Source organism: Achroia grisella, unplaced genomic scaffold (assembly GCF_030625045.1).
Source record: "Achroia grisella isolate CSIRO2021 unplaced genomic scaffold, CSIRO_AGI_Agris_v1 utg540, whole genome shotgun sequence".
NCBI lineage: Eukaryota > Metazoa > Arthropoda > Insecta > Lepidoptera > Pyralidae > Achroia > Achroia grisella.
The window spans coordinates 839907-867084 of record NW_026712925.1 but is presented as its reverse complement, the minus strand read 5'-3'; the positions used below and the strand labels follow the sequence as shown (position 1 = coordinate 867084).

Sequence of the window (27178 nt, the reverse complement as noted above, 5' to 3'; positions counted from 1 at the left end):
TATATATAAATAAAATGTCATCACGTTGACGTCACTATCAATTTTCTACTGTCATTTCATAGTACCCATAAGTCGATGATCTGATCTGTGCTATCAGTCACAGTTAAATCCTGTTTTGTCCGCTACTGCTGTCACAGGTATTAGGAAAAATAAAAGATGGAAATGTAATTTACTTCGTGAAAATGGCTGTTTGTTCACCTATGAAATGTTAATTGTATTTTTCTGTGACTACACTGGCAGAGCCTTAATAAACAAAAGCATATAAAAGTCATTCAATAAGTGAGTAATTTAATCATATTTTCTTTCTAATGCTGCTACTCTAAGGCTTCCTACTTGCCGCGCATTCTTCATCATAACAATGATCACTTTGTTTTCTGCGATTGATTCTCTAAAATATGTACTTTTAGTTTATTTGTATTGAAGTCATATATTTGTAAGCATACTCTTGCATATTATTATATTACTTGGATTACTCTTTTTCCAGTATTAATGTTTTCTTTCGATTACCTGACTTAATTATTCTGATGATGTCTATGTAAACATTTATTTTAACCTACATAATGATGATATATGTATTCTTATTCAAATTCTCTAATAGGTGTAACTAGTAACCTCTCAATGTAACATAATAGCTATATGTGGCAATGAGTAATGGCCATGATCATGTCTACCTAATATATTACCACTCTTGGGTAGTACCTTATTATGCCTCTAGTGAAAGAGATATGTATATTGTAAATGATTGTAGTAGTAAATTATTGTAGGTAGGCATGCAGCTGGCTTAAAAAACCAAATAAGTATAACATACATTTAATTTATTAATAAAATACTGTATTTTAAATTACTAACTATAACTAAAAAATAGTAATTGTTCGATGCTAGTCAGCATTTTACAGAAATAATATGAAATTAACAATAGTCTAACTGAAACTGTTCACTACTACTGTACTGAAATTGTGACATTGCTGCCTCATACCATTCCCTGAACATGTTAATTTTGATTTTCAACACTTATCAATAGGGTTGTGCACTGTATATATAACAACCATATTTATTCTATTTAATTTTTTACAGATTATTTTCCTTTGAAGATAAATATTGAAATTGTACACTATTGTTTTCACAAATATGGTAAGTGATGAAATACTGAATTGTAATGTTATTTTGACTTTGTTTTATGTAATTAAATATAATTCTTTCTCAAAAGCAGGGAGACGACCCACCATTTTTACCAGTGGGAACTGATGTTAGTGCTAAATATAAAGGTGCTTTCTGTGAAGCTAAAATAAAGAAAGTTGTTCGCAATATTAAATGCAAGGTAAAGTAAAGTTAACTATATATCAAATATCATAATTTACTTATTGTTGGTTATATTTTAATATATAAATAATATTGTTTATTATGTATTTTACTTTCAGTAGAGGAGAGTATTAAATACATGTTATAAAAAGTATATTCATAGAATTAAAATTGTTGTGCAAAATACCTGTTACAAACAAATCAATTTAGTATTAATTACATCAATCCATTTTTACCTGAAATATCTAATAATCTTCCCAAACCATAATTGAAGTTGCATGCACAATTCCATTATCATCAATAAAAAACATCCTTCATTTTATTTCTCTGCAATATTCTTATTTTTTATAATATTATTCATAATGATTGTAGGTAACTTTAAAAGCTGGTGGGGGCAGCATTACAGTAAATGATGATGTCATAAAAGGTACATTGAGAGTTGGCAGTACAGTGGAAGTTAAACAGGATGCCAAGAAAGATGCAATGGAAGCAGTAATCAGTAAGATACAGGACTGTAGCCAGTACACAGTTGGTATGTGTTCAATAGTTAAAACTTATTTATATTATAAATTCAAAAGTTTGTGAGTATGAATGGATGTATGGTTGTTACTCTTTCATGCAAAAACTACTGAAGGGATTTTGATGAAACTTTATAGTTAATAACACATAGGCCAAAAATGTCATGCAGGTGAAATCATACTAGTGTATTTAATATTTTGTATATAATTAGTAACTACTTACTATAATTAATTATAATTACAACATAACCACACATAAATCAATTGCAAATAAGTAATATTGTGTTCTCATTCAATATTTGTTTATGTAGGCTTTGAATTTTTCTAATTGTATTGTTATACTTTATCTTTTAGAAAAGTACTATAACTAATTCTGTCTTGAAGAGGAATAAAAAAATTCCTTTTAGAAAACAAAAATATTAAACATTCTTTTAGTAAACACATTATTATTAAATTTATTTTAGCAATACAAACTTAATATTTATGATTTTTGCTTTATATTTTATATTCAATGATTTTTTTAGTGTTCGATGATGGTGACATAACAACACTGCGACGGTCAGCGTTGTGTCTTAAAAGCGGACGACACTTCAATGAGAGTGAAACATTGGATCAGTTGCCACTTACTCATCCTGAGCACTTCTCAACACCAGTCATATCAGGCCGAAGGGGACGCAGAGGAAGAGCTCAGTAAATATGCTTTGCTCTCTAATTTTGTATAACACAATTAACCATGTTATTTTGTTACTGTGTTGTTATGTGCTGAGCTGAAATATATGATACAGGAACCATAAAGAGAACACTGTACAAAGGTTTTATATACTATAATGATTTAGAGATGCTTTGTCCATTTTATAATAATACAAATCTATACTAATATGTAAAGAGGTATAGTTTGTGAGTTTGAATGTTTAGAGGTAATGGCAGTAATCAATCCGAATTTGTAAAATTATAGTAAATATAAATTTTATAGTTCAATACCCATTTCGAGTAGGGCCATAAAGTATATAACATCATGCTATGACTGATTGCAGCAGAGTTGCAAATAAAAAAAGATTCCATAATGCGCAAATTGTGATACACCAAAACTAGTAATTTATATTGTTATAATATAATATAATGTACAAAATATGACGATAATTATGTCAATTAACATTTAGTATTTTATCCTCTTCATTTTCAATTACATAAACGACCGGAGATAGATGGAGGGGAGTGGATGTAGTGAAGTGTTTAGAGAAGTTGCGTGCGTGTGCAGGTCAGAAGAGAGCGAGGGCGAAGGCGCGAGCGCGGGCGCTGCGCGTGCGGCGGTGGCGGAGCCCCACGCGGGCCGCGTGGTGCTGGTGGAGGCGGCGGGAGCAGCCGAGCGCCGCCGTCCGCACCAGCCCGCCTTCCCCGCGCTCGTAGTCGCGCCCACCGCGCAGATCAAGGTCAAGGAGGACTACCTAGTGCGCTCCTTCAAGGATGGCCGATAGTCAGTACTGCATCTTACCCTACACTTTGCTAATACGACCTTAATTGACAATTTTAAACATCAGAGGGGGAATGGTAAATGTTTTTAGTTCAAATTTTCCAATGAGCTTTCATTGACATTCAAATGTCAAAATACCATTTCCATTACGTATTTTCTTTCTCCGATCCAATATATTTCTAAAAATAGAAACCTGATTTATGTATGATATATATATTGTATATAATGTATATGAATAAATTCGCCCTGCAAGATTTCTGTTCATCATTTTTATTTAAAACATTACAAAAGATTTTTTTTATATATTCTTTATTGCACTCAGAAACGACAGTAATAATCTAATTTAGAAACAGGTGTTACTTAAGGTGGACTTATCCCTAAGAGAGATCTTTTCTTTTCAACCCAAACAGGAATAGATGGTAGGTAGTAATTAGAGCAAAAAATAAATACATAATTTTTTAATAAGTTGTTTTTCCTATTCTGTCCTTACTTCAATTAATGGCAGTACATGTAGGTCAGAATTTTCAGAGATGTTTTAAGGTGATGTTTATTTGGTCGACAGTTACACGGTGCCCAAGAAGGAGGCCCGCGAGTTCCGCAAGGGCAGCGCGCCACTGGAGTGGGCGGGCGTGGACGCGGCGCTGCAGTACCTCAACAACGGCGTGCTGCCGCCGCACTGGGACCGAGACTCGCTCTTCAACGAACCCAGGAACACCTCCGATGACGTAAGTCTATTTAACTTGTATCAGTGTGGAATGACAGTAAAGATCTCTAAAATTATATCTCACTAAACATTATTATCTTCCCGTACTTTTATACAACAAAATATCTTTTTCTATACTTTTTATAAAAAAAAATACTAATATCATATAATATTCTATATGTATAATTCCTAAAAAAATTGACATTATAAATAACTATTCCAGAGTTCAGACGACGAACCTCGGGAGGAAAAGGATCATTTCGTAGCACAGTTGTATAAGTTCATGGATGACCGCGGCACACCTCTTAATCGTAACCCTACCATAGCCAATCGAGACATTGATTTATATAGATTGTTTAGAGTGAGTATACTATAGTAGAAAACATATCTATTCTTCTAAAAATATAAATATAAATGGTCCGGGAAAATCAACCAGGAATTCTTAGCACCCCCTTCCCTGCCGTTACTGCGACCGCCACTTTGGCTAGGAATAGCTGGGCTGCCAGGTACTGAGGGCCACACATTTTGGGTCCTTTTCATTGGGAAGTTGGGAAGAAGCTCAAATAATAAATCCTTGTAAATAAAATGAAAAATCATAATTAATATATATTAATTTTACATACGAAATGTCTGCCAGCCGTGATTTAATTAATTATATATTTTCCATGGAAGTCTTGAATTTATAATATCATTTTTCACTACAGGTTGTCCAAAAATTAGGTGGATATAACAGAGTGACTAATCAGAATCAGTGGAAATCAATAGCCGATAAAATGGGTTTCCATCCTGTTACAACCAATATAACAAATCTTTGCAAACAGGCATATAAAAAGTAAGTATTCTTTTATTGCTAATATTTTTCCCCCTTTTTATGTTTTATTTAACTTATGAAAGTCTCATATGCGAAATGTAAGTATTGTGAAGAAATAATTGAAGAATCTTTAGAATCAGTATACTTTTTCTATCAATCTCTTTAGTTGTTGATACAATATGACTTTTTCTTTGATCTCGTGTCATATCAAGTGCCCCAACATTTTTCGCCATCTATTCTCAATAATATTTAAGATCTGTTCTCGTTTTTAACCCTTCGCAGTAACATTTTCATTTTTATTTTATCTTTACAATATTCACCGCACTTCAAAAGCTTCCAGACCATTATAAAACGTTTATTTGCTATAAAATTATCCGTCTAACAATACGATTAAAGTGTTGCGTCGCCGGCAGGTTCCTGCACAGCTTCGAGGACTTCTACCGCAAGCTGGGCGTGACGCTGGTGGCGCACCCGCGCGGGGCCCGCACGCCGCCCGCGGGCCGCTCCCTGATCCGCGACCGCGACCGCCTGCCGCCCGCGCCCTCGTCCGCCACGTCCGCCACGTCCGCCACGTCCGCCACGTCCGCCACGTCCGCCACGTCCGCCACGTCCGCCGCCTCCTCCGCCGCCTCGGCCTCCTCCGCGCCCTCCACGCCGACCTCCACGCCCGCCGGCACCCCGCCCCAGGTGACTTCGCTGAACATATAGCCCCTACTTTCTGTTTTGTACGTACAATAGGGTAGATTTGCATTTATTCTGAAATGCAAATCTACCTTATTCTACATCATTCTACATTACATACATCTCAGAATACATACATTTGTTTTGAGGAATTGGTTCGTCCTTGTTCCTAGTAAGTTTAAGATATTGATATATTTTTTTATTAGTAGTTAATCTGAGTCAGACTAAAACTGTATGAAAAAATATTATGATTTCATAAAAATGTGGATGTGTTGTTTTTCAGCGTGTAAAAGACAAAGACTCAGATAAAAGCGAAACAGAGAAAAGCGAAAAGGGTGAAAAAGAAGACAAAGTAGAGAAAGTAGAAAAAACAAAAGAAAAATCTATCGCTAGCGACGAAGACGATAGTGCCGATAACCAACCGCTAATTACCGCTGCTCCCAAGTAAGTGTAAACTTGTATTTTTAGTATACACAAATAGACTAAATAAACCAAACATGAAAAACATAAGGTACTTTTTTTATAAAAAGATCTGCTTTAGGACACTTTCTTTTCTTGTATTTTTAATAAAATAACTGAACATTACTTTTGCTAGTCTTAATAGATCCTATATCTGTCAGCATTGGAAATACATGCAGTTATATGATGCTGAAGTAGGTAACATGCAATTAGAGATTACCCGACTTCAAAAAAGTCTTCACGAAACATCGCTGAAATATGAAATATCAAAAAAGCAAATAGTAGAACATATATTAGCTGCAAATAAACTCGTTGATATGTGTACATGTAGTGTAAGAAAGACACAAGTCACTTGTAAATAACGACTACACTTGTAGTAAGTTACCTTTACCTTCTAATTGTAAGTCGGTTCCACTTTCTCCAATTATAACAGAGAATAAAATTTCAACTTTACGAAATTCTGAAGTATCCCAAGATTGTGTTATAGTATTTTCAGATAAAGTTGGAAAAGGTGTGGGTACTTACTTAAACTACAAATTAAACCAAAAAGTTATTAATTATTGCATGCCGGGTGCCACTTTCACTCAAGTTATAAATAAAATTTTAGAAATGTCATTTACCAAAAATACAACAATTATAATATTAGTTGGAAATAGTCTGGGAGTACACAAAAAACAAATAAATAAATCCTTTGAAATACTTTTAAGTCTTACTGTAAAAAATATAATATTTTGTGCACTTCCTTATTCTGTTTACTTTACGGCGGAGCAAAATAATTATATTCATAAATTGAACAATTTAATATATAATATGACATATTACAATAATTATGTTATCAGTTTTTTTGATATTAATAAATTTATAAAAGGTTTTTATTTAAATAAGAATATATGTCATATGCCTAGGAAATGTAGAAATATATTAATAGATTTACTGACTTTTAGAATTAATTCTGTTTGTTAGCAAAAATATAATAATTATAATTACTTGTAAGTACTAATATATAAATGACTTGTAAATATTAATTATCTGTTTATTGGACAAAAGTTGTGTTTCATTATGTATACCCTAGATATGAATAATTTAATTATAATCATGAGGTAAAAAGATTAAAAAGCTTATTTTATTATGTTTATTACTAATTATTATTATATTAGATTCTAATGTCTAACAGGATACAATGAAGCACAGCCTGCCACAATTTAATTTATTGTTTATTTTATTTGTTTTGTTTATTGTTTTTGTGATGTAAGACTAGGCTAAGATTTGTTCCTGGATGTATAAGATATTATATTAATATGTTCTCTAAGTAGTAGTGTAATTGTTACACTATCTCGTATATACAATATATATTGATTATAATTAGACTTGTCATAAGTGTGTGTTACGGATCTACATGAATGATAATGATAAAAAAAAACAAACACATATATGTTTGTGGAGTATGGTACTCCACATATACCTATAAACCAATTTTATATTTTTATAGAATAGAAAAAGATAAAGACAAGGAGAAAGAGAAAGAAAAGGACAAAGAGAAGGAAAAGGAAAAAGAAAAAGAAAAGCCTACTACTTCGACGACACCGATAAACGAAGAAAAATCTATCGTCAAACCGCGCTCCCAATCTAAAAGTCGCAGTATTCTCCCAATCAAGAATGAATTACATGAGAAGAGAACTCCTAAACGTAGGCCATTATCTTCTAAAAGTAAGTGATGGATTACTATCGATTATTCAAATGTATGATTCGGAATTAGTCTAGGAATCTTTTTTATTTTTATTTTAGTTGAAACGAACGGCGTGACAAATTGTTATAATATATATATAGGCTATAGCCTATATATATATTATAAGTTTAAATGAAACCTATAACCTATAGGTTATAATAGGTTATAGGTTTCATTTAAATGACATATGGTTAGTACATCTTATTGTAAATAGATATTTGTATGTATGGTAAATTAAAACATTACAATTAAAGATACTAAGAAAAATATTTTTATTTAATATGTTAGGTATAATGTACTTATAAAAATCCGTTGACAATATGGTTTTGATTTTTAAAAAACACAATATTACTGTTTTATTAGTTGGTGAAAGCGCGAATCCGGGGACGTCGAGGGCATCCCGGCGACCTCATGTTTCTACAGACAGTGATAGTTCAGGAAGGGCTTCCAGGTAACTGTTAAACCTACTAGCTATGTAGTTGTCTTTTAGATATAACTTGTTTTTCTTTCTTATTGTATCTGTATTTATTATTAATATTTTTATACTTTAGTTTTTAATTTATAAGGTTCACATAAAAAATTCAATCAAAGTAATAATATTATAACATATCAGAATTAGTGTATTATTATGAAATATGTATGATGATAATGAATATCGAATAATAAACTACGTAGTCTTTGTTACTTAATATGAAACAATTTCGACACTCACAAACGTCCCGCTCACCTGTCGACTGTGAAATTATTAATATGTAAACACATAAAAATGTTATTTTACAACAATAATGCACACATAGAACTTGAAAAAAAATATTGCTACCCTTAATCCTATGAACAAATTACATTTAAATAATATATACTAATTCTTATTTTATATGAATTATTTAAACAATAAATTAATACTAATAATCTGAGGGTATGTGACCTCATAGATGCGGACCCACGAAGAAGATGCAGAGTCGCCGTAGTCAGAGCGCTAACTCGGCCAGTAGCGGGAACACTATTGCCTCCAACAGTAGCAAACGACCACGGAAGAGGAAGAATACAGAGTGAGTAAGACATACTATATGTGGTGTCTATGTGTACCCTCAATGTTTTTATGCATATATACAGTTGTCCCAGAAGTCGACGTTAGGCCACCACCTGCTAAACAGAACAGTAGTAGCACAGATAATATAATATTACATACAGATACCCCATCCCATACAAGAAAATGGTTCCTTCCTAACTCGGGCTATTCTTCGGGCTATTTTATTTCGCCGCCGTAGGCGCTAGATGTCGCTATATCTGAAGCAGTTCGGATTACTAGTGGGTGATTAGTAATAAAGCATGAAAATAGATGGCAGAGAATTCGGTCTACATGACATCTGTTTTGCAAAGATACGTACATAATAGATATATAACTGTATCGAACTCCTGATTGGGTACAATCGAAAATTCAATGTAGGTATAATATTGTTCGCTGACAGTCTACAGACACGGCTAATGTACCTATGTATCTATGTACTATGTTACAGTTACTTTTTTACATGCCTACTTTTTTTCTCCCGACGAAGATATGTCGTAACGCGTCTGCACTAAAATCGGGCTATCGGTTAAGGAGCAATAGCTCCTTAACGAATAACCCGATTTTAATACGGTTTTTTTTTATTTAAATTGTTATGTGATAGTGATAGATTTTAGCTATAATCAATTGATGTGCATATGGGTACCTCATATAATTTTCAGTGTATAATTATTTCTCAATATGTAGTTAATTATGGTAAACTGGCAATTTGTAAAACTGAAAATAATATCTGCAAACCATCAATCTGTTATATGTAGGTTCTTTCAGGGATACTACATCGGTGCTAATGACATGTAGGTACTTATTTTGATGTTATACCTATTTGTAGAACCTTCGATATCTACAAACTACGCCTTTACTGCTAGTTTTTTGGTATTCATGTAAGTTGTTATTCAGTTGAAATTAAGCTGCGAAATTACAGGATATTTGGACATAACATCTATGTTCTCCGGAATGATAACGTATGCGGGATATAGCGGGCACGACATGATGACGTAATGCTGTTTAATAATATATGTGTATGTATGTACGTCGGATAGCGTCGTGGTTGGATGGATCGTCAGCTTATTTACCATTTCAGTTCATAATAGTAGGTAGTAACTTTTGACAATATGGATGAAGGAGGGTAACGGTGATGATGATGAGATCAATAATGACTGTTGACGATAGTGACGGTGGTATTTATTTATGACCACCATAAAATTCATCATTGGCAGTATTCTCAACATTATCATCATTGTTCATCATGATGATTGAGATCAAATTAATTAATTGATTAAAAAAGTAGCAAGTATTAGGTAGGTACTAAGTCCTTATATGACTTAAATACAAGGTTCTGGGATGCTGTGATATACTACAGTCTCTTGATTTTGTTTCTTATTAGTATTCCACAACCAAAGTCTATAGACAGAGAAATATAGATTTACACAAAGTTTTTTGATGTAAATGGGAATTATTATACACATTGCATTAAAAAATATATATGATTACCATCTAATACAAAATCATTATGTAGTAAATAATTCCTGACATTTTAAATCGAATGAGGTGAAACTAACATTGCATGAACACAACACTTGAAGATCATAAAATTTTTATTTCAGGTAATAAAACACTTTTAAATAATTTATTAATCACAGAATAAACAATTGTTAATAATTTACAATAATATTTCTTTCACTGCTTGTCTGTTATACCACTAAAACTTCAAACACTTCTGTTATTTTTATATTATATTCCAAATAAATCAATATCAAGACATATTTCATCAAAATCATTTCATAATTAATTCCTGGTACACAAAATATTCCTGGATTTGTTGATGAAGCAATATAATAATAATCATGAGCTTAAATCATAAACTTATTTGCAGTCGGTTACACATAATATAATTACTTGGAATTTCTTCTCATCACTAGTCCGTTGCTTTCTTACTTATTTAATTATATTATTAATTGCATTGTGATTAATAATTTCCAGATTTTTCTTCTGCTTTTTTCTCTTATTTTTACTTGCATTATTATTTTATACAGTAAAATGTTCATATATATATATATATTTCTTATTCTTTTGAACTCCTGTTCTTTACAGTAAAAATGTTATTTATCTTCATCTGAATGACTAGGAGATTTAGAATATCATCTCTTATTTGTTTAAACTTTGTTCAGTATTAAGTTGTTGATGTCAGGAAAATTTGAAAACAATATCATATACCATGTTACATTTTCATGAACTTACATGAATGAATTTACATGAAAGTAACTAAACTGTAACCTTATTAGCACAATAAACATATTATTCATACATCATATTCATTCAGTTCTAATAAAATATAAAAATAATACTACTGTTTAGTACTTTATTTTGATTAATAATTTTCAGTATTTTCTCAATCAATCAAAAATTATAAAATCAGTGTTAGTTTTTTGAAGTTACATTCATAACAATAATAAAAACATAATAATACCACATTAAAGCGGTCACCAAGTACCTATGTTTATTATATTTTAATATGAAAGATACACACGCATACATATGCAAGTTTTTAACAACTTATAGTTATACCTGGTATGAGATAATCCTCAAAGACACGATAGTTTACTAAATATTTGTAGTAGTCCTTAGACACATTTAAATTATTGAGTTTGACAAAAAATAAGAAGTTCAATGAACTCTGAACAGGAACAATTCAAAAGTTGAAGTACCTACTTAACTTAAATCATGAAAAAAGAGAAAAAATCCAATGCTAGTGAAAATATGTTTTAAGCATTTGACTTAAAGTCGTTTATCCTATTCTTTTATTCCCATATTTTATATTTTTAATATTTCATTTATGTTGCCAGTACTCGTTGTCATTTCGATATAATAAAAAAATATGGACCAACCTACGATTTTAAATCGATATTTTTATTTGTGATGAAATCTAATAATATAAATTATGAATAACCTACCCTCGAATGGAGATATTAAAAAACTAATTATCATGAATAGTAGGTACTAGGATCAGTAATATATCATAGTATTATGAATGATTATCGTTTCAAAACCTTGTACAATTTAGTAAGGTTGAAAATATCCTTCTACAAAAGCAAAATTCGAGTATTTGTAAAGTTTCTTATGAGTATTTTTAAAAATTCGAGGACACTCATATTTAGCTACCAATGTCAGTAATTTAGATACCATATAACACTTGTTTATTGAGGTTTCATAAAAGTATAGCTGACCTTATATACTCTATACCACATTAAATTCTCATTCATTAAATTACAATAAGTAGGTATTTATTTTTTTTAATAGAAGAACTATGTCACTAATGTCATTAATTGCTATAATTACCAGGGTGACCGCGTGGAGGTTGATATAATAGAGTACACTTGTATCAGATCAATCTAATTAATATTTCCCTCTTCAAGTTTCGAAGTTATGAGCGAACAGATAAATATATAGTACTTGCATACCTGTCAAAATCTCTCTATTTTGCCGTCGTCGAGTAAAAATTATGCATTGCAATTCGTTCCAAATAAGAGTATAATACAAAATGATGAAATTTTACTGTTTGCAAAGACTAATTAAAAGCACCATCGAATAATGCGTTGTAATATCTTGTTATCGATTATTCGAAAAAATCGATAAATCTATGCATTTATTTTTAATAAGGCAACACTTTCTAAATAAGTATTACTGGAATAATATGGTTTTCTTGTTTAGCTGTTTTATATTTACTTAAACTTTTTTTATGTTTAATTTATCATAATAATATAGTAAGTACTTATTATTTGAAAATATAAAATAAACATTTAAAATACGGTGATACAAATGAAAACAGCGCCATCTATGAAAGTATTTTGGAAACAATAAGCCCCAATTAGCAATGATTAAATTGTAAACAAATACAGGGCAACAACAAAATGAGTAAATATATGAAAATTACTTTTCAAAACGCATTATTTCATTTTAACATCTATATATGACTTTTTAAAAATAGATTAAACCTTTTTAAAAACATAGTTTTGGGTTTTAAACGATTACAAAACAATGTTGAATTCCATTCGATACCAATGACGCCATCTGAATCCGTTTTTCGAACTAAAAATGGCTACTATGCCATTGATCCCCACTGGTAGTAGTAACAGAAGTGGAAAGACCATCACAAAGTGTATAACTAAACCTACCTATAACTAAACTACCCCAACTATCCCTACGTTTAAATAAAATGAGAATATAATTTTATTTAAACGTAGGGATAGTTGGGGCACAATGGTACTAAAAAAATATTTTTATTTTTAGAAAAATCAGTATTAATTTTTTATATAACTTTTGCTCACAAACATCAACAATACACCTTAACTTAATAATTGCACAGCAGAACAGATATCAATAATCAAACTTAAGCCTATTTATCTTTGATTTTGTGAACCTCTTCCTGTGTTCCATTGTGCCCCATGTCTGGGGCACATTGGAACACGACTTGTATTCATACCAAAAGATTAACCAATGGTATCAAATCTTTCTAATACCTTGTCAGGAAATGAGTAGATGCTTTTTTAACGTTTAGTTTTTCCACATAAGAACGGCTTTGGCAAAACTAGTTCAATATCCGAAGCTGAAATGAAACCATTGCCATGTCCGTTTCTAACGAAAAATAGAAACTATTGTCAAGTTATTTTTGCACCTCGTCGCAAATAATTTATCTCAAATTCATTGTTCTCATCTATATCAGACAGTATTTTAGTCAGTGGAATAGTGTTCCACTGTGCCCAGTTCCATACTGCCCCATAGCGTGTATAAAATTTAAAACATGTGTTTAAAAAAGTTAGGCTTTGTTTTTAACTTAACATATAGCGATCTCAAATAGACAAAAGTATTAATATTTATGAAAAAATTATATCACTTATTGTTTAAACTTTTTTACTAAAAACGAAAATACTTTGAAAATAAATCTCAACGTTTGAACATAAAAACCAATATTTTTTTATTCACACATGCTATATTGTTGTCGCGTCCCCATATTTCACTACGTCCTTGTATGGCGCAGGAGGCGTTGCGATTGGTCGAAGCGGTAGCACGCTAATTAGTTTGAAATTAATTTTTTTATCGACATTGTTCCATAGTGCCCCGTTTTCCACTGTTCCCCAACTGTCCCTATAGCTATTTAAAAATACATTTATTTATTTTTAGATAACTATTGTGACTTACCCTGTTACCCGGTTCCGGCTTGACGTCGACTTCTGGGACAGTCTGTATATTATTACGTGTCTTTTTTTATGTAAATGTATTGTAATGTCCAATTTTTAATATATACAATCTCTTTCCAACTTAAAAGTTGTATCCTTTTTGGATTCTTGTTTATGGGTGCAACATGCTACTTATAAATGTCATAACTTTTTTGTCGATGGTAATCTTGCGCGAATACAAACATTGTTGTGATTAAATTTATTTTCCTAAATGTTTCATATCGAATCTTTGCAGACCGTCAACAAATGAATCGACTAGATCGCGAGCGGGTCCGCCCGGCAACAAAGCTCAGGTGGGCGACAAGCTTAAGGTATACTACGGGCCGACACAATCCGAATCCAAGGTCACGTACGAGGCGAAGGTGATCGAGATCTCAGCAGAGGGACTGTTGCGAGTTCACTACACCGGCTGGAATACACGCTACGATGAGTGGATCAAGCCGCAGCGCATCGCACTCAACGTTACGCAACACGATGCCAGGAACAAGAAGGTACTAAACGAGCTCCCATTACATAACGGCATTGATGATTATATACATACAGAGGTTCTTTGTGTGCTTTATTTTAAAAATTGGTGTTAGTCCCCTAATAAGATGCATAAATGCAAAATATTATGTTTATCACAACTTTAAGGATACATAATCATATTGCCTATGATTCATGATTACGCAACGGTTACCTACATCTTTTTACTGACCAATTTATTTTTTATAGCTCCGACCTATAACTTTGATAAATGAAGAATAAACATTGTTATATAGTTACATGTATACAATTTTCAGAATACGAGTATCAACAGGCGCTCCAGATCTAAAAGACTCGAAGGTAAGAATGTTCGCGTTGTACGATTAGATGTAAGAGAATAAAGTGTATATAGATTCTACTATTCTTTTTCTTGTTACAGAATCTTCAGTTCAATCTGAGAGCGATAGCGACTCAGACTCTGATGACGATCTCAAGAGACCCTCGAAAAAATCAGACGATAAAACAAACACTAAGCGTAAGTATGGGTTTGTTTTCATTCCTAATATCACACTCAGTTATGTAAATTTTATTTCATTTATGTGATTTTAACTGATTTAACAATATTATAATTAATAATTAACTATATATAAATGTACCTTTAACAGCTCCGTCCAGATCAAAAGATGCAAAATCTAGCGACAGCAGTAGTTCAAGTAAACCACGCAAGAGGCCCGTAAGGACGGTATCTACTCCAACAACAACAACAACGTTGCCTGCGAAGAAACCTCGGCCTAATATCACAGAGCACCAGGGACGTGACTATGATCTAAACGAAATCAGATCTGAACTCAAAGGGTTACATACTGTTAAACAAGAAGCAGAAGAAACTAAACAAGAAATCTCAGAGAAAGAAACTACAATTGCGCCACAAATAATAGCGCCGCCAATCGAGAAAAAACCTGAACCAGAGAAACAAGCCGAGGATGTATATGAGTTTAAAGAACCCGAACCATTCGAAATAGAACTGCATGATGAGAAAAAGAAACGGACTCATCGTATTTTTGATGACATCTCACCAAGCAAATATACATCAACATTGTCAAAATCTTTAAGTGAAGAAATATCTGAGGATCCCTTACGACCTCGTACATCGACATTGAGATCTCCCTCTTTATCACCATTTAGAGACTTTGGATCTTCCCGGGATGTTCCAGGAAGACAAAGCCCTGAAGAGGATTCTAAAGATGATTTCTTTTCTATGGATGATGATTCGTTCCCGGGTGACGGTAGTTCTGGACCAATATTTGAAGGATTTACTCCGGCCAAAAATCAAGAAACATATTCGAAAAAAAATAAAGTTTCTAAACTTAGACAGCTCATAGACGACGATTCCCCAGATAGCCCCGCTGATGATGAACAATCCTCTGAAGATGAATCTGAAGATATAATAATGAAAGAGGAAGAACGAGAACCAAGTCCAGTTTTACCAAGTATAGAACTGTCAAAAATCCCTGAACTCAGTTGTAAAGAAGAAAGTAAAGAACTTGAACCTGTGAAGGAAATAAAAGAAGTAGTAGAAATAAAAAATGAAAAAATAGAAATACCTAAACCGAAGGAGGTTTCACCTGAACCTACAGAAGCACCACCTTCGCCAAAGAAACTTGAACTTCCTAGTACAAGTATTATTACACCCATACCGACTGCTACTCCACTTATCGTTCTTCCGGAACTTCCTAAAGAAGAACCTGTAAAAATGGAACCTAAAAAGGAAGAACCTATAAAACTACTTTCTATTCCTCTTCCTATATTAGAGCTTAAAAAAGAGAATGTACTTAAAGTAATTATAGAAAAGAAAATGGATCCAGATCCAGTACCGTCGAAATTGGATCTTCCAGGCAGTCCTTTAGTAGACACAGAAGAAGATAAATCGGAACCTGATAGTCCAGCGCGGATTGACGTGCTACCAGAACCGCCACCAGGTTTTCTACTGCAATCCGAGGGACCCAAGATAGCTGAGAAACTTCTCAAGGCCATCAATAGCGCGAAACGACTATCGATGTCACCATCGCCTGTCGAAGAACGTCCTATTACTCCCAAGAAGGATATTACTAAACAGACTAAGCCGGATGGTAAATCGTCACCCACAACATCAGATTTTAAAGCGACCACGAATAAAGTGGAGCCTGCAAAACCTATTATAAAAACAGATTCTCTTAGAAAGTTCAGTCCTTTAAACATCAGCGACTCTATATTTGGAGAGCCGTCAAATGTAACGGCCGTAAAGCGTGAACCGACGGACATAAAAAAGGTTAAACCTAAAGAATCCACTCCACCTAGGCTCCAGAGTCCTCTAAATATTCTAGAGCGGCGGAAGAGTGTAGCGGAATTACCGTTGAGCACGCCAGGCAAGAATAATAAAGTGCTCAGCGATACCATACAAAAGCTGTCCAGTCAGATCAATCAGTCGGCGGCTACGACCGCAATACCGCTGCCATCTTTCCCTGCAGACGACCGGAGCGAATCCAGTGATTCTGACGACTCGGAAGGTAGAAGGTATGTACATATTTCATATTAGGGATATTCTATTGTTATACGTAACTACCGATTTATACAAATGTCATTCTTTTCAATTGTAAACGGCCATTTACGCATTTGTTGTGCTGAGTATAATGAAAAAAGTGCATTCCTAGTGCAAGAAAATTTAAATATAAAATTAATATTCTATAACTAGCTATGCCCGCGATTTCACCCACGTGAAATATATTTTATATTGTTTTTCTGATGTATAAGATATAGTAAAATTTCATTAAAATCCATTTTTTGGGTCAAAGAGTGACATACATTCATCCATGCAACCATCGGTACCCACTAACTTGTGCGTTTATATTATTACTAAGACTATTAGGACACATTATTTTATGTTTTCGTATATAGCCTGTCCTATTTGCTCTATTGTATAGTATGTTTTAGGTTTTAACATGACAATTTGTTTTTTCGGGTGATAATGGAATGGTGCACCCGCCTGCGCTAACGGTTTACGCTGGCGGGACACCACTGGAAGATGACAAAATGAACATGAGGTCATCGTGACAAATTCACCAGGAATTTATCACGACGATTTCCAGGGGAAACCGTGTGGAGGTCAACCTGAAGTTACATTACTAGTAATGGGTCACGAGTCCAGAATACTAACAATCCCCTTTCCCCCAATAGGATAATTAAGAACTTAATGTAATTGAAAGTTGAACAACGTTTTCGTGGACAGGCTGATAATCGACAAGGTATCGATGGAGGAGTGGGGCAGCGGCAGCGGCAGCTCGGAGGCAGCGGCGGCGAGTGCGGCGAGTGCGGCGAGTGCGGCGAGTGCGACGAGTGCGGCGAGTGCGGCGACCGCCGCTGCTGCGGGCGGGCTGGCGGCGCGGCTGCACGCCGGCAAGTCGCCTGGGGAGTGGAGCGCCGGCGAGTCGCTGCTCATGCTCGAGGACGCCTGCAAGAACGAGAGGAAACACAGTATGTGCACCACACACGCCCATCTCACTAATATATGTACATGTTAAAATAGGTATAACGCACAACACACAACTATTGATTGTTTTAATCTGTTACAAATGTTCTATTTGAAACTATTTCCCTTGGACCATACGACGTCTATTGTCACTACAAACACATTATTACCAAAGTATAGTTTTCTAGCACTTTCAAATAATTTTTTCGCAACCGTATAACAATTAAGCAACAGAAAATAAAAGACGAGTAGGTTTCAAATTCAGTAAAAAAGTCAAAGTAAGTAAGTAAGTGTCATTACGGATAAACAGCACTACGAACATCATGCTACCTCTTACTATGTAATTTCATTGCATTATCTCACGATTCAACTGAAGCAAATCTTGGCAGCTAAAATAGACACTGACTTATCCATGCAGACAACTTTTTACGAAGTTTCTATTAAACTTCCATCGACCGTCGTAATTCCTATCCCCGTTTGTATTGGACCCCGTCCAATGCATACGCTCCATAAGTCCTTCCGCGGGTTTGAAGTGCCATATGCACTCGCCCCCCTATCGTCCGGTGAATCTGTAAAGGCCAGCTGCGGCCAACAGCATTAGGGTAGTAAAAAAAAAAGTTTTCCTTGGTATGTGAATAAAATATCAGGTGCGAGCGTAGTGGTAGCGGGCAGCGGTCGCGGGCCTGCGGCTCCGGTGGCTGCGCCTGCTGCGTCGGGGGCGGCGGGGGCGGGGGCGGGGGCGGCGGCGGCGGCGGCGGCGGCGGCGGGGGCGGCGGCGTGCGAGGAGGACAGCAACATCTCGCTGCTGCTGTGCGAGGAGACGATCCCCGGGTCGCCGGCGCCCGACGCCGAGCCCGCGCCGCCGCGTCTTCGCCCACACATGCCGTTCGCTTGCGCTCCACAGCACCACGCCCACTCCAAAGGTACCGAACATACCAAACAGTGCGGCGACCATTGACACGTGCTCTCGTGCTACTATAGACATGTATATTTTATATTTATCTGGCGTAACGGATTTTTTTTTTTTCAATGGTTAATAATGTAATGATGTCACATGCTCGTGTTAGTAGGAACTGTAAGGGTACCGGTTTTTAATGTAGATTCGAAGAAAGAAAATACGTTTATTTGATACACATAACATATACAACAAAAATAATTCAAAATATTATCTATAAATATTTAGAATTGTGCATATTTTTCTTATTATCATATATATTCAATTATTGTTCTATGTTTTCAATTCTTGGTGTAATATTCTTTCAACTTATAAAAAAGTAATTAGTGTCATTGACACATTAGGCCCAGGAATTGGCCTGGCAACCAATGTGCTAGTTCTAAATCTACATATAAATGTTGTCATTATCAAAATAACAGATGAATGACTCTTAGGACGTATATTAGATTATTACAATAGTTTATTGTCGCCACAAAGGATGGCAAAGGAGATAATTGGAACGCTAACTACTTCCATTTTTTTGCATTTTGCATTGCATTTAAATGAGTATATTTTGACTTAGAAATATTTTCGGTAATTAAATTATACATAGTAACAGTACATTTAGCGGACCTAACAGTTTACGCTATTTTCTACCAGTCCACCAGATAATAAATGCTGGCGATGCTAATATAATTCTAAAAAAAATAAAAAACAAATGTCAATAAATTGTTAATATAAACGGAGAAATTATTAATATATATACTACTAATATATTTAATTATGTATTGTATTGTAACAGATGAGAGTCAGGGCGAGTGCAGTTCGGGGTTGGGCAGGGGCGGTGCGGGCGGCGCGCCGGGGGGTGGCGGGGTGGAGGGCGCGGGCGCGGGGCGGGCGGAGGGCGCGGGGCCGGCGGCGGGGGCGGGGGCGGCAGGCGCGGGCTGGCCGCGCCGCCACGCGCTGCTCGACAACACGCCGCCCACCACGCCCGACAGCAGCCTCGACATGTCGCCGCACAGGTACCCAGTCTGTTCATTACGGGGCGGGAGGCGCGGGCGGGGCGGCGGGCGCGGGCTGCCGCCGCGCGCTGCTCGACAACACGCGCTGCTCGCCGCACAGGTACCCAGTCTGTTCATTACGGGGCGGGAACACGCCGCCCACCACGCCCGACAGCAGCCTCGACATGTCGCCGCACAGGTACCCAGTCTGTTCATTACGGGGGGCGGCGGGCGCGGGCCTGGCCGCGCCGCCACGCGCTGCTCGACAACACGCCGCCCACCACGCCCGACAGCAGCCTCGACATGTCGCCGCACAGGTACCCAGTCTGTTCATTACGGGGCGGGAGGCGCGGGCGGGGCGGCGGGCGCGGGCTGGCCGCGCCGCCACGCGCTGCTCGACAACACGCCGCCCACCACGCCCGACAGCAGCCTCGACATGTCGCCGCACAGGTACCCAGTCTGTTCATTACGGGGCGGGAGGCGCGGGCGGGGCGGCGGGCGCGGGCTGGCCGCGCCGCCACGCGCTGCTCGACAACACGCCGCCCACCACGCCCGACAGCAGCCTCGACATGTCGCCGCACAGGTACCCAGTCTGTTCATTACGGGGCGGGAGGCGCGGGCTGGGCGGCGGGCGCGGGCTGGCCGCACGCGCTGCTCGACAACACGCCGCCCACCACGCCCGACAGCAGCCTCGACATGTCGCCGCACAGGTACCCAGTCTGTTCATCACTACGGGGCGGGAGGCGCGGGCGGGGCGGCGGGCGCGGGCTGGCCGCGCCGCCACGCGCTGCTCGACAACACGCCGCCCACCACGCCCGACAGCAGCCTCGACATGTCGCCGCACAGGTACCCAGTCTGTTCATTACGGGGCGGGAGGCGCGGGCGGGGCGGCGCGCGCGGGCTGGCCGCGCCGCCACGCGCTGCTCGACAACACGCCGCCCACCACGCCCGACAGCAGCCTCGACATGTCGCCGCACAGGTACCCAGTCTGTTCATTACGGGGCGGGAGGCGCGGGCGGGGTGGCGGGCGCGGGCTGGCCGCGCCGCCACGCGCTGCTCGACAACACGCCGCCCACCACGCCCGACAGCAGCCTCGACATGTCGCCGCACAGGTACCCAGTCTGTTCATTACGGGGCGGGAGGCGCGGGCGGGGTGGCGGGGTGGCGGGCGCGGGCTGGCCGCGCCGCCACGCGCTGCTCGACAACACGCCGCCCACCACGCCCGACAGCAGCCTCGACATGTCGCCGCACAGGTACCCAGTCTGTTCATTACGGGGCGGGAGGCGCGGGCGGGGCGGCGGGCTCGGGCTGGCGCGCCGCCACGCGCTGCTCGACAACACGCCGCCCACCACGCCCGACAGCAGCCTCGACATGTCGCCGCACAGGTACCCAGTCTGTTCATTACGGGGCGGGAGGCGCGGGCGGGGCGGCGGGCGCGGGCTGGCCGCGCCGCCACGCGCTGCTCGACAACACGCCGCCCACCACGCCCGACAGCAGCCTCGACATGTCGCCGCACAGGTACCCAGTCTGTTCATTACGGGGCGGCGGGCGCGGGCTGGCCGCGCCGCCACGCGCTGCTCGACAACACGCCGCCCACCACGCCCGACAGCAGCCTCGACATGTCGCCGCACAGGTACCCAGTCTGTTCATTACGGGGCGGGAGGCGCGGGCGGGGCGGCGGGCGCGGGCTGGCCGCGCCGCCACGCGCTGCTCGACAACACGCCGCCCACCACGCCCGACAGCAGCCTCGACATGTCGCCGCACAGGTACCCAGTCTGACACTACCCCACCACGTTCATACCTCACATAACTTCAATATTTAGAAGAGCTCCTATGAATATTCGTGTTAATTTTAGTCTGTCTTTCTTTGTTGTATGCTGTAACATGTCTATACTGCATGCATGTATATGAGGTACCACAAATGTGATTGATTAATTGTAATGAACGTCATGTGATATTAAATTAAATTCACCTATATTTGTATTTGTTCTAAACAAATACTACATAAAACATTCTTCACAAATCTTATAGCTAAGACAAGTTGTATATAAAAAACAGTGCAAAACCGTTCTGAATTTCTATTTGAGTCTATTTTATCATCACTTTTAAAAAACAATGAAACGATACTTTTTTTTCTGAACTGGAAAACACTCGCGATAACAGTCTTTGTCGGTTGGCTGAATTAATTAATTAATTTTGTATTATTTATTAGTATAATTTTATATGTACTGAACAACTTTCTTGATGATATTGTATTTCTTGGTATCACATTAGCTCCAAACTGCAATGGAGTGCTCATATTTCTAAATTAACGAATAGACTTAGTTCTGCCTCTTTGCGGTAAGAAGAATTAGACAATTAACGGACGTGGCAATGGCTAAACTCGTGTATTTTAGCTATTTTCATAGCATTATGTCATACGCTATTTTATTATGGGGCAAAGCAACTGATATAAATATAGTATTTATTTTGCAAAAGAGGGCCATCCGCTCCATTTACGGTATAGGTTCCAGGGAGTCTGCGTGAATGTTTTAAACAATCAAATATCCTCACCGTTGCTTCTCAATATATCTACGAAAATATTATGTATGTCAGGAAAAATATTAACAGTTCTAAAAAAGTAGGTGATTAAAAGCTTATAGAGCAAGTGCCCACGACGGCCAGACGTCATTTTAGTAAACGTGAAAGTTCTTGTATGTCTGTCCCCAACACAGGTAAGAACGATCCCCAAACATGAAACTTGGATCGTGGTTCCTTTGGCAGGTAACAACGGTGTATACAATTTCATATCAAATTCGTTATTTTAAGATGCTCCATTTTTTTCACATATTGCTCATAACAGTATTATAACTTGCTTTGCTCATTGCCAGACACTTAGTGTGGTTCCAACCCCCCGCCGGGCCCCCCTAAATTATACTATTTTATAAAAAACTTACGTCATTTTAATAAAGGTGAACTTTATATATATTATTGAGAGAACTATTAAACTGAGTTTCCTAAATTGCCAGACAGTTTTCTTGGTTCCTTATCCTACCAGACTCATTGAAACCGTATATTGGGTAACAACGGTGTATACAATTTCATATCAAATTCGTTATTTTAAGATGCTCCATTTTTTCACATATTGCTCGTAACAGTATTATAACTTGCTCTGCTCGTTGCCAGACCCTTAGTGTGGTTCCAACCCCCTGCCGGACCCCCCTAAACTATACTATTTTATAAATAAATTTACGTTATTTTAATAAAGCTGAACTTTATATATATTATTGAGAGAACTATTAATCTGAGTTTCCTAAATTGCCAGACAGTTTTCTTGGTTCCTTATTTCTCTCGGTTTCTATGTTGATTGTCGCATGCCTAATCCTTGTTGTTAATTAAATATAAGTAAATCAATATTTATTTAAAAGAGCAACACACAAGTTTCTTGCTTATTCTTCTTGTGATGAATCAGCATTCCGAATAAGCGGTAGAATAAAAAAAACTTGACTATTCAAAAGTGCTTATAATGTATAATATATAATAATTAAGTTTATTTAAATAAAGATTATTTCTATTTCTATACTAACATTATAAAAGTGAAATTTTTTTTACAACTAAACAATTGAAAAATTTTCAAGAATCCTAATGAGCTTTGTTATGGAGATATTATGAGAATAAACATAGACTATCTTTCATGAAAACAAAAAGCAGATGAATGAAATTAATTCATGGAAAACGTCTAGTAATAAAAAAATCTTTTGAATAATTTTCATTGTTTATTATTTAAATTAAATAATAACATGAGATAACAACTAGATATATTCTGTATACGGAATACTAACTATTTTATCTTCTGCGATTATAGTTTTGATATAATTATCACAGAGAACGCAGAATATCGGAGCGTGATAGTCCTTTAGAGCGCAAGGATGACGACGATGACAACCATGACGCACTACTGGATTTGGATAAATCTCTCGGTGAGTTTAATGTATACGCTTCTTTTGATTCCGTCGTACCAGAGGTGAAATAGTACTTTATGATACCTTCTACTGTCAACGATGGGGCAGTAGTTCCTATTACTAACATTTCTCTCTATTTTACTAGAATTGTTTGTGAAAATAAATGGACTACAAACCTTTTTTAGTATTAATGAAAATGGTCTGGTGCATCCGCCTGTACTAAAGGTTTACGCTAGCGGGCCACCAGAGGAGGATGATAAGATGAGCATGAGGCCAGGTCAGTTAGCTCCTTGTGGCAACTCACCAGAATTTGATCACAATGGTTTAAGAGGTTATTCTGACTGAATTTGGACTAATGATCGCACTGTTAGCAATGTACCATACATTGCTAACAGTGCGATCATTAGTCCATCGCACGACGACAAACATTACCAACCTGCATGTGTATATGAACTGACCATATTTACAAAATACAACATGACTTCGTTATGCTATCCTGCGCTGCCTTCGAAACTTTTAGTGTCATGTGTATTGCGGTACGCGCGAAGCAGCAGCGGGCAGCCGGTCCCGTAACACGTTATCGTTCTGTCCCGCCGCCGTGACGTTGAGTATGTGTGACACGTGTGGTGTGTGAAGCAGCAGCGGGCAGTCGGTCCCGCAACACGTTATCGTTCTGTCCCGCCGCCGTGACGTTGAGTATGTGTGACACGTGTGGTGTGTGAAGCAGCAGCGGGCAGCCGGTCCCGCAACACGTTATCGTTCTGTCCCGCCGCCGTGACGTTGAGTATGTGTGACACGTGTGGTGTGTGAAGCAGCAGCGGGCAGCCGGTCCCGCAACACGTTATCGTTCTGTCCCGCCGCCGTGACGTTGAGTATGTGTGACACGTGTGGTGTGTGAAGCAGCAGCGGGCAGCCGGTCCCGCAACACGTTATCGTTCTGTCCCGCCGCCGTGACGTTGAGTATGTGTGACACGTGTGGTGTGTGAAGCAGCAGCGGGCAGCCGGTCCCGTAACACGTTATCGTTCTGTCCCGCCGCCGTGACGTTGAGTATGTGTGACACGTGTGGTGTGTGAAGCAGCAGCGGGCAGCCGGTCCCGCAACACGTTATCGTTCTGTCCCGCCGCCGTGACGTTGAGTATGTGTGACACGTGTGGTGTGTGAAGCAGCAGCGGGCAGCCGGTCCCGTAACACGTTATCGTTCTGTCCCGCCGCCGTGACGTTGAGTATGTGTGACACGTGTGGTGTGTGAAGCAGCAGCGGGCAGCCGGTCCCGTAACACGTTATCGTTCTGTCCCGCCGCCGTGACGTTGAGTATGTGTGACACGTGTGGTGTGTGAAGCAGCAGCAGGCAGCCGGTCCCGCAAGGCGTCCGAGAGCTCGGCGGGCGGGGGGCGCGGCCGGGCGCGGCGCCGTCGCGACACGGACGACACGCACCCGCACCACCACCCGCACCCGCTCGCCACACACGCCTCGCCCAAGTACAACTTCTACGTCGATCTAGGTATCGCTCTATATACTACTAGTTTTCACGGCCTCTGGACTTCAATTTTTCGATAAAAACAATCGTTTTCATAAGTATGATTGTTTGTTTTCTGTCTGGGTGTTTTTTACTACGTATATAATAAATGTATTTACAAAAAATAAATATATCTAAGTATTTATATCAATTATCTAGTACCCATAACACAAGCTCTCTTTACCTAGTAACTAGATGACGTTATGTGAATTATCCCGTGGCGTTGCTCTTAGTTTTGTGTGTGATCACTTTAGTATAATAAAGGAAAACAAAATTAATTGTCCTATTTGCCAAAATCAAATAATAAGAGGGGTTGACTTTGTATAAAATCGTCTGCAACTTAAAGGTACTTCTTTGCCAGTTGTAAGATGAGGTATGGTAAATAAATTACAGGGTATGGATGCTGTAAAATGTGTGTGTGATGTGCGTGACCAAAAAGGCACCGGTGTTCTTTACCGACTAATAGAATTAGCTACATAAAATTATCATATATATTACAGATCCATCATGGGATTGTCAAACTCGTATAAATGTGCTGACATCGCGTCTCGCAGATTTAAGAAAAGCTTATCACTCTGTAAAGGCCGAGCTCGCAGCCATCGACAGGCGCCGCAAGAAACTGCGACGCAAAGAGAGAGAGGGTAAGTACACTTCAAGGCAAAATCTGACTATTGCTTAGAATAACTCATTATAAAAAATAATGTATCTCAGACGGGTTAGCTCTAAGTATGTGACATGACATGACCACATTACTTGTGTTGTATATTATATTTAAATCGAAAAGAGTCAGTCAGAAAGATATGTTGACACTCAGTTCTTTTTGTGCCGAGCAGATTTGAACCTCCAATCTTGGGGCCGAATGAAAGCTGTATGCTGTATGCTATGAATCTAATATTTTTTGAGTTAATCATCAGTGACTAAAAGAACGAATCCAATGGTTTTTTTAGATATTAGGCATATTAGATATACTTTAATAACAGCAGTAGCTATATAACATATCTGGTAAACTTATTCAGTTTGTATTATTGTTACAGCTGTGAAGGCCGCAAAAGCTGCATGTTCGTGATGAAAGTTCTTCCAAAAGGACCCAAGATGTCCAATGACATGAAAACAGATATTAGGCTAATGTGGTTCAAGATCACGTTAAGAAACAGTGTTTGACAGATGCTGCAAATTTTATTAAGTGTATAAAGTGATTTGAACAATGATGTAATAATGTACTGTTCAAAAAAATAACCTTGTAGGTATATGAAATTGCAATAGATACAATTTAATCTCGAGTGAACTATAGGCAATAAAAATAATATTATGGGACACAGTCACCTAGATACATCAAAATAATAATTGCATTTAATAATGTCTAGTAAGACAATTTCAATATTGTCTACTAGGCACTGCTGTACCTAAACTATGTCACCCCACCTTACATTTTCCTACTGTTATTTAGTATATAAGATCATTATTTCTATGTACACATTATCAGTTTATCATCATATGTAATATACATCGTCTCGACCAGCAACATCTTATTATTTACCCGCAACAGTGGTGACCCGGCCGACGTGATCTGCCCGACGTGATCTGCCGACGTGATCTGGCCGACGTGGTCGAGACGATACCTGGGAAAACGACGAGATCAAACAAGAGATCTCTGTCTGACGGCATCCTGCGCACCACCAACGATTGCACATTTCCACCGGCTTCCCAGAAGCGGGTCTCACTCGGAAATTCAAGAGGCATAAAAGTCGTTGGCAATACTGCGCAACAAGGATCCTGCCGTGCTACTGACCCCCAGTAAACACAACTGCCTGCTGGATATAATCTCTGGACGAAAAATTGTGTGTGAC

General features: G+C 38.2%; 1 protein-coding gene across 1 annotated transcript; it reads left to right on the top strand.

The window, feature by feature from the left end:
- Positions 1-114: 114 nt before the first annotated feature.
- On the top strand, positions 115-26632 carry LOC131847569 (AT-rich interactive domain-containing protein 4B). The gene is made up of 26 exons (XM_059197160.1): positions 115-279; positions 1075-1131; positions 1208-1318; positions 1672-1831; positions 2342-2507; positions 3076-3291; positions 3851-4013; positions 4215-4352; positions 4696-4823; positions 5216-5489; positions 5767-5927; positions 7432-7649; positions 8032-8119; positions 8601-8717; positions 14204-14459; positions 14751-14793; positions 14873-14968; positions 15099-16986; positions 17699-17943; positions 18586-18861; positions 19675-19740; positions 20221-20323; positions 23738-23832; positions 25155-25316; positions 25832-25972; positions 26366-26632. Exons 2-26 carry the CDS (start codon positions 1129-1131, stop codon positions 26395-26397), a joined length of 5346 nt encoding a protein of 1781 aa, XP_059053143.1. The 5' UTR covers positions 115-279; positions 1075-1128; the 3' UTR covers positions 26398-26632.
- Positions 26633-27178: the final 546 nt, after the last annotated feature.

Coding starts and splice junctions, on each gene's coding strand:
- LOC131847569 (XM_059197160.1), top strand. Junction 5,490..5,766: donor CCGCCGGCACCCCGCCCCAG/GTGACTTCGCTG, acceptor GTTGTTTTTCAG/CGTGTAAAAGACAAAGACTC. Junction 8,718..14,203: donor CGGAAGAGGAAGAATACAGA/GTGAGTAAGACA, acceptor GAATCTTTGCAG/ACCGTCAACAAATGAATCGA.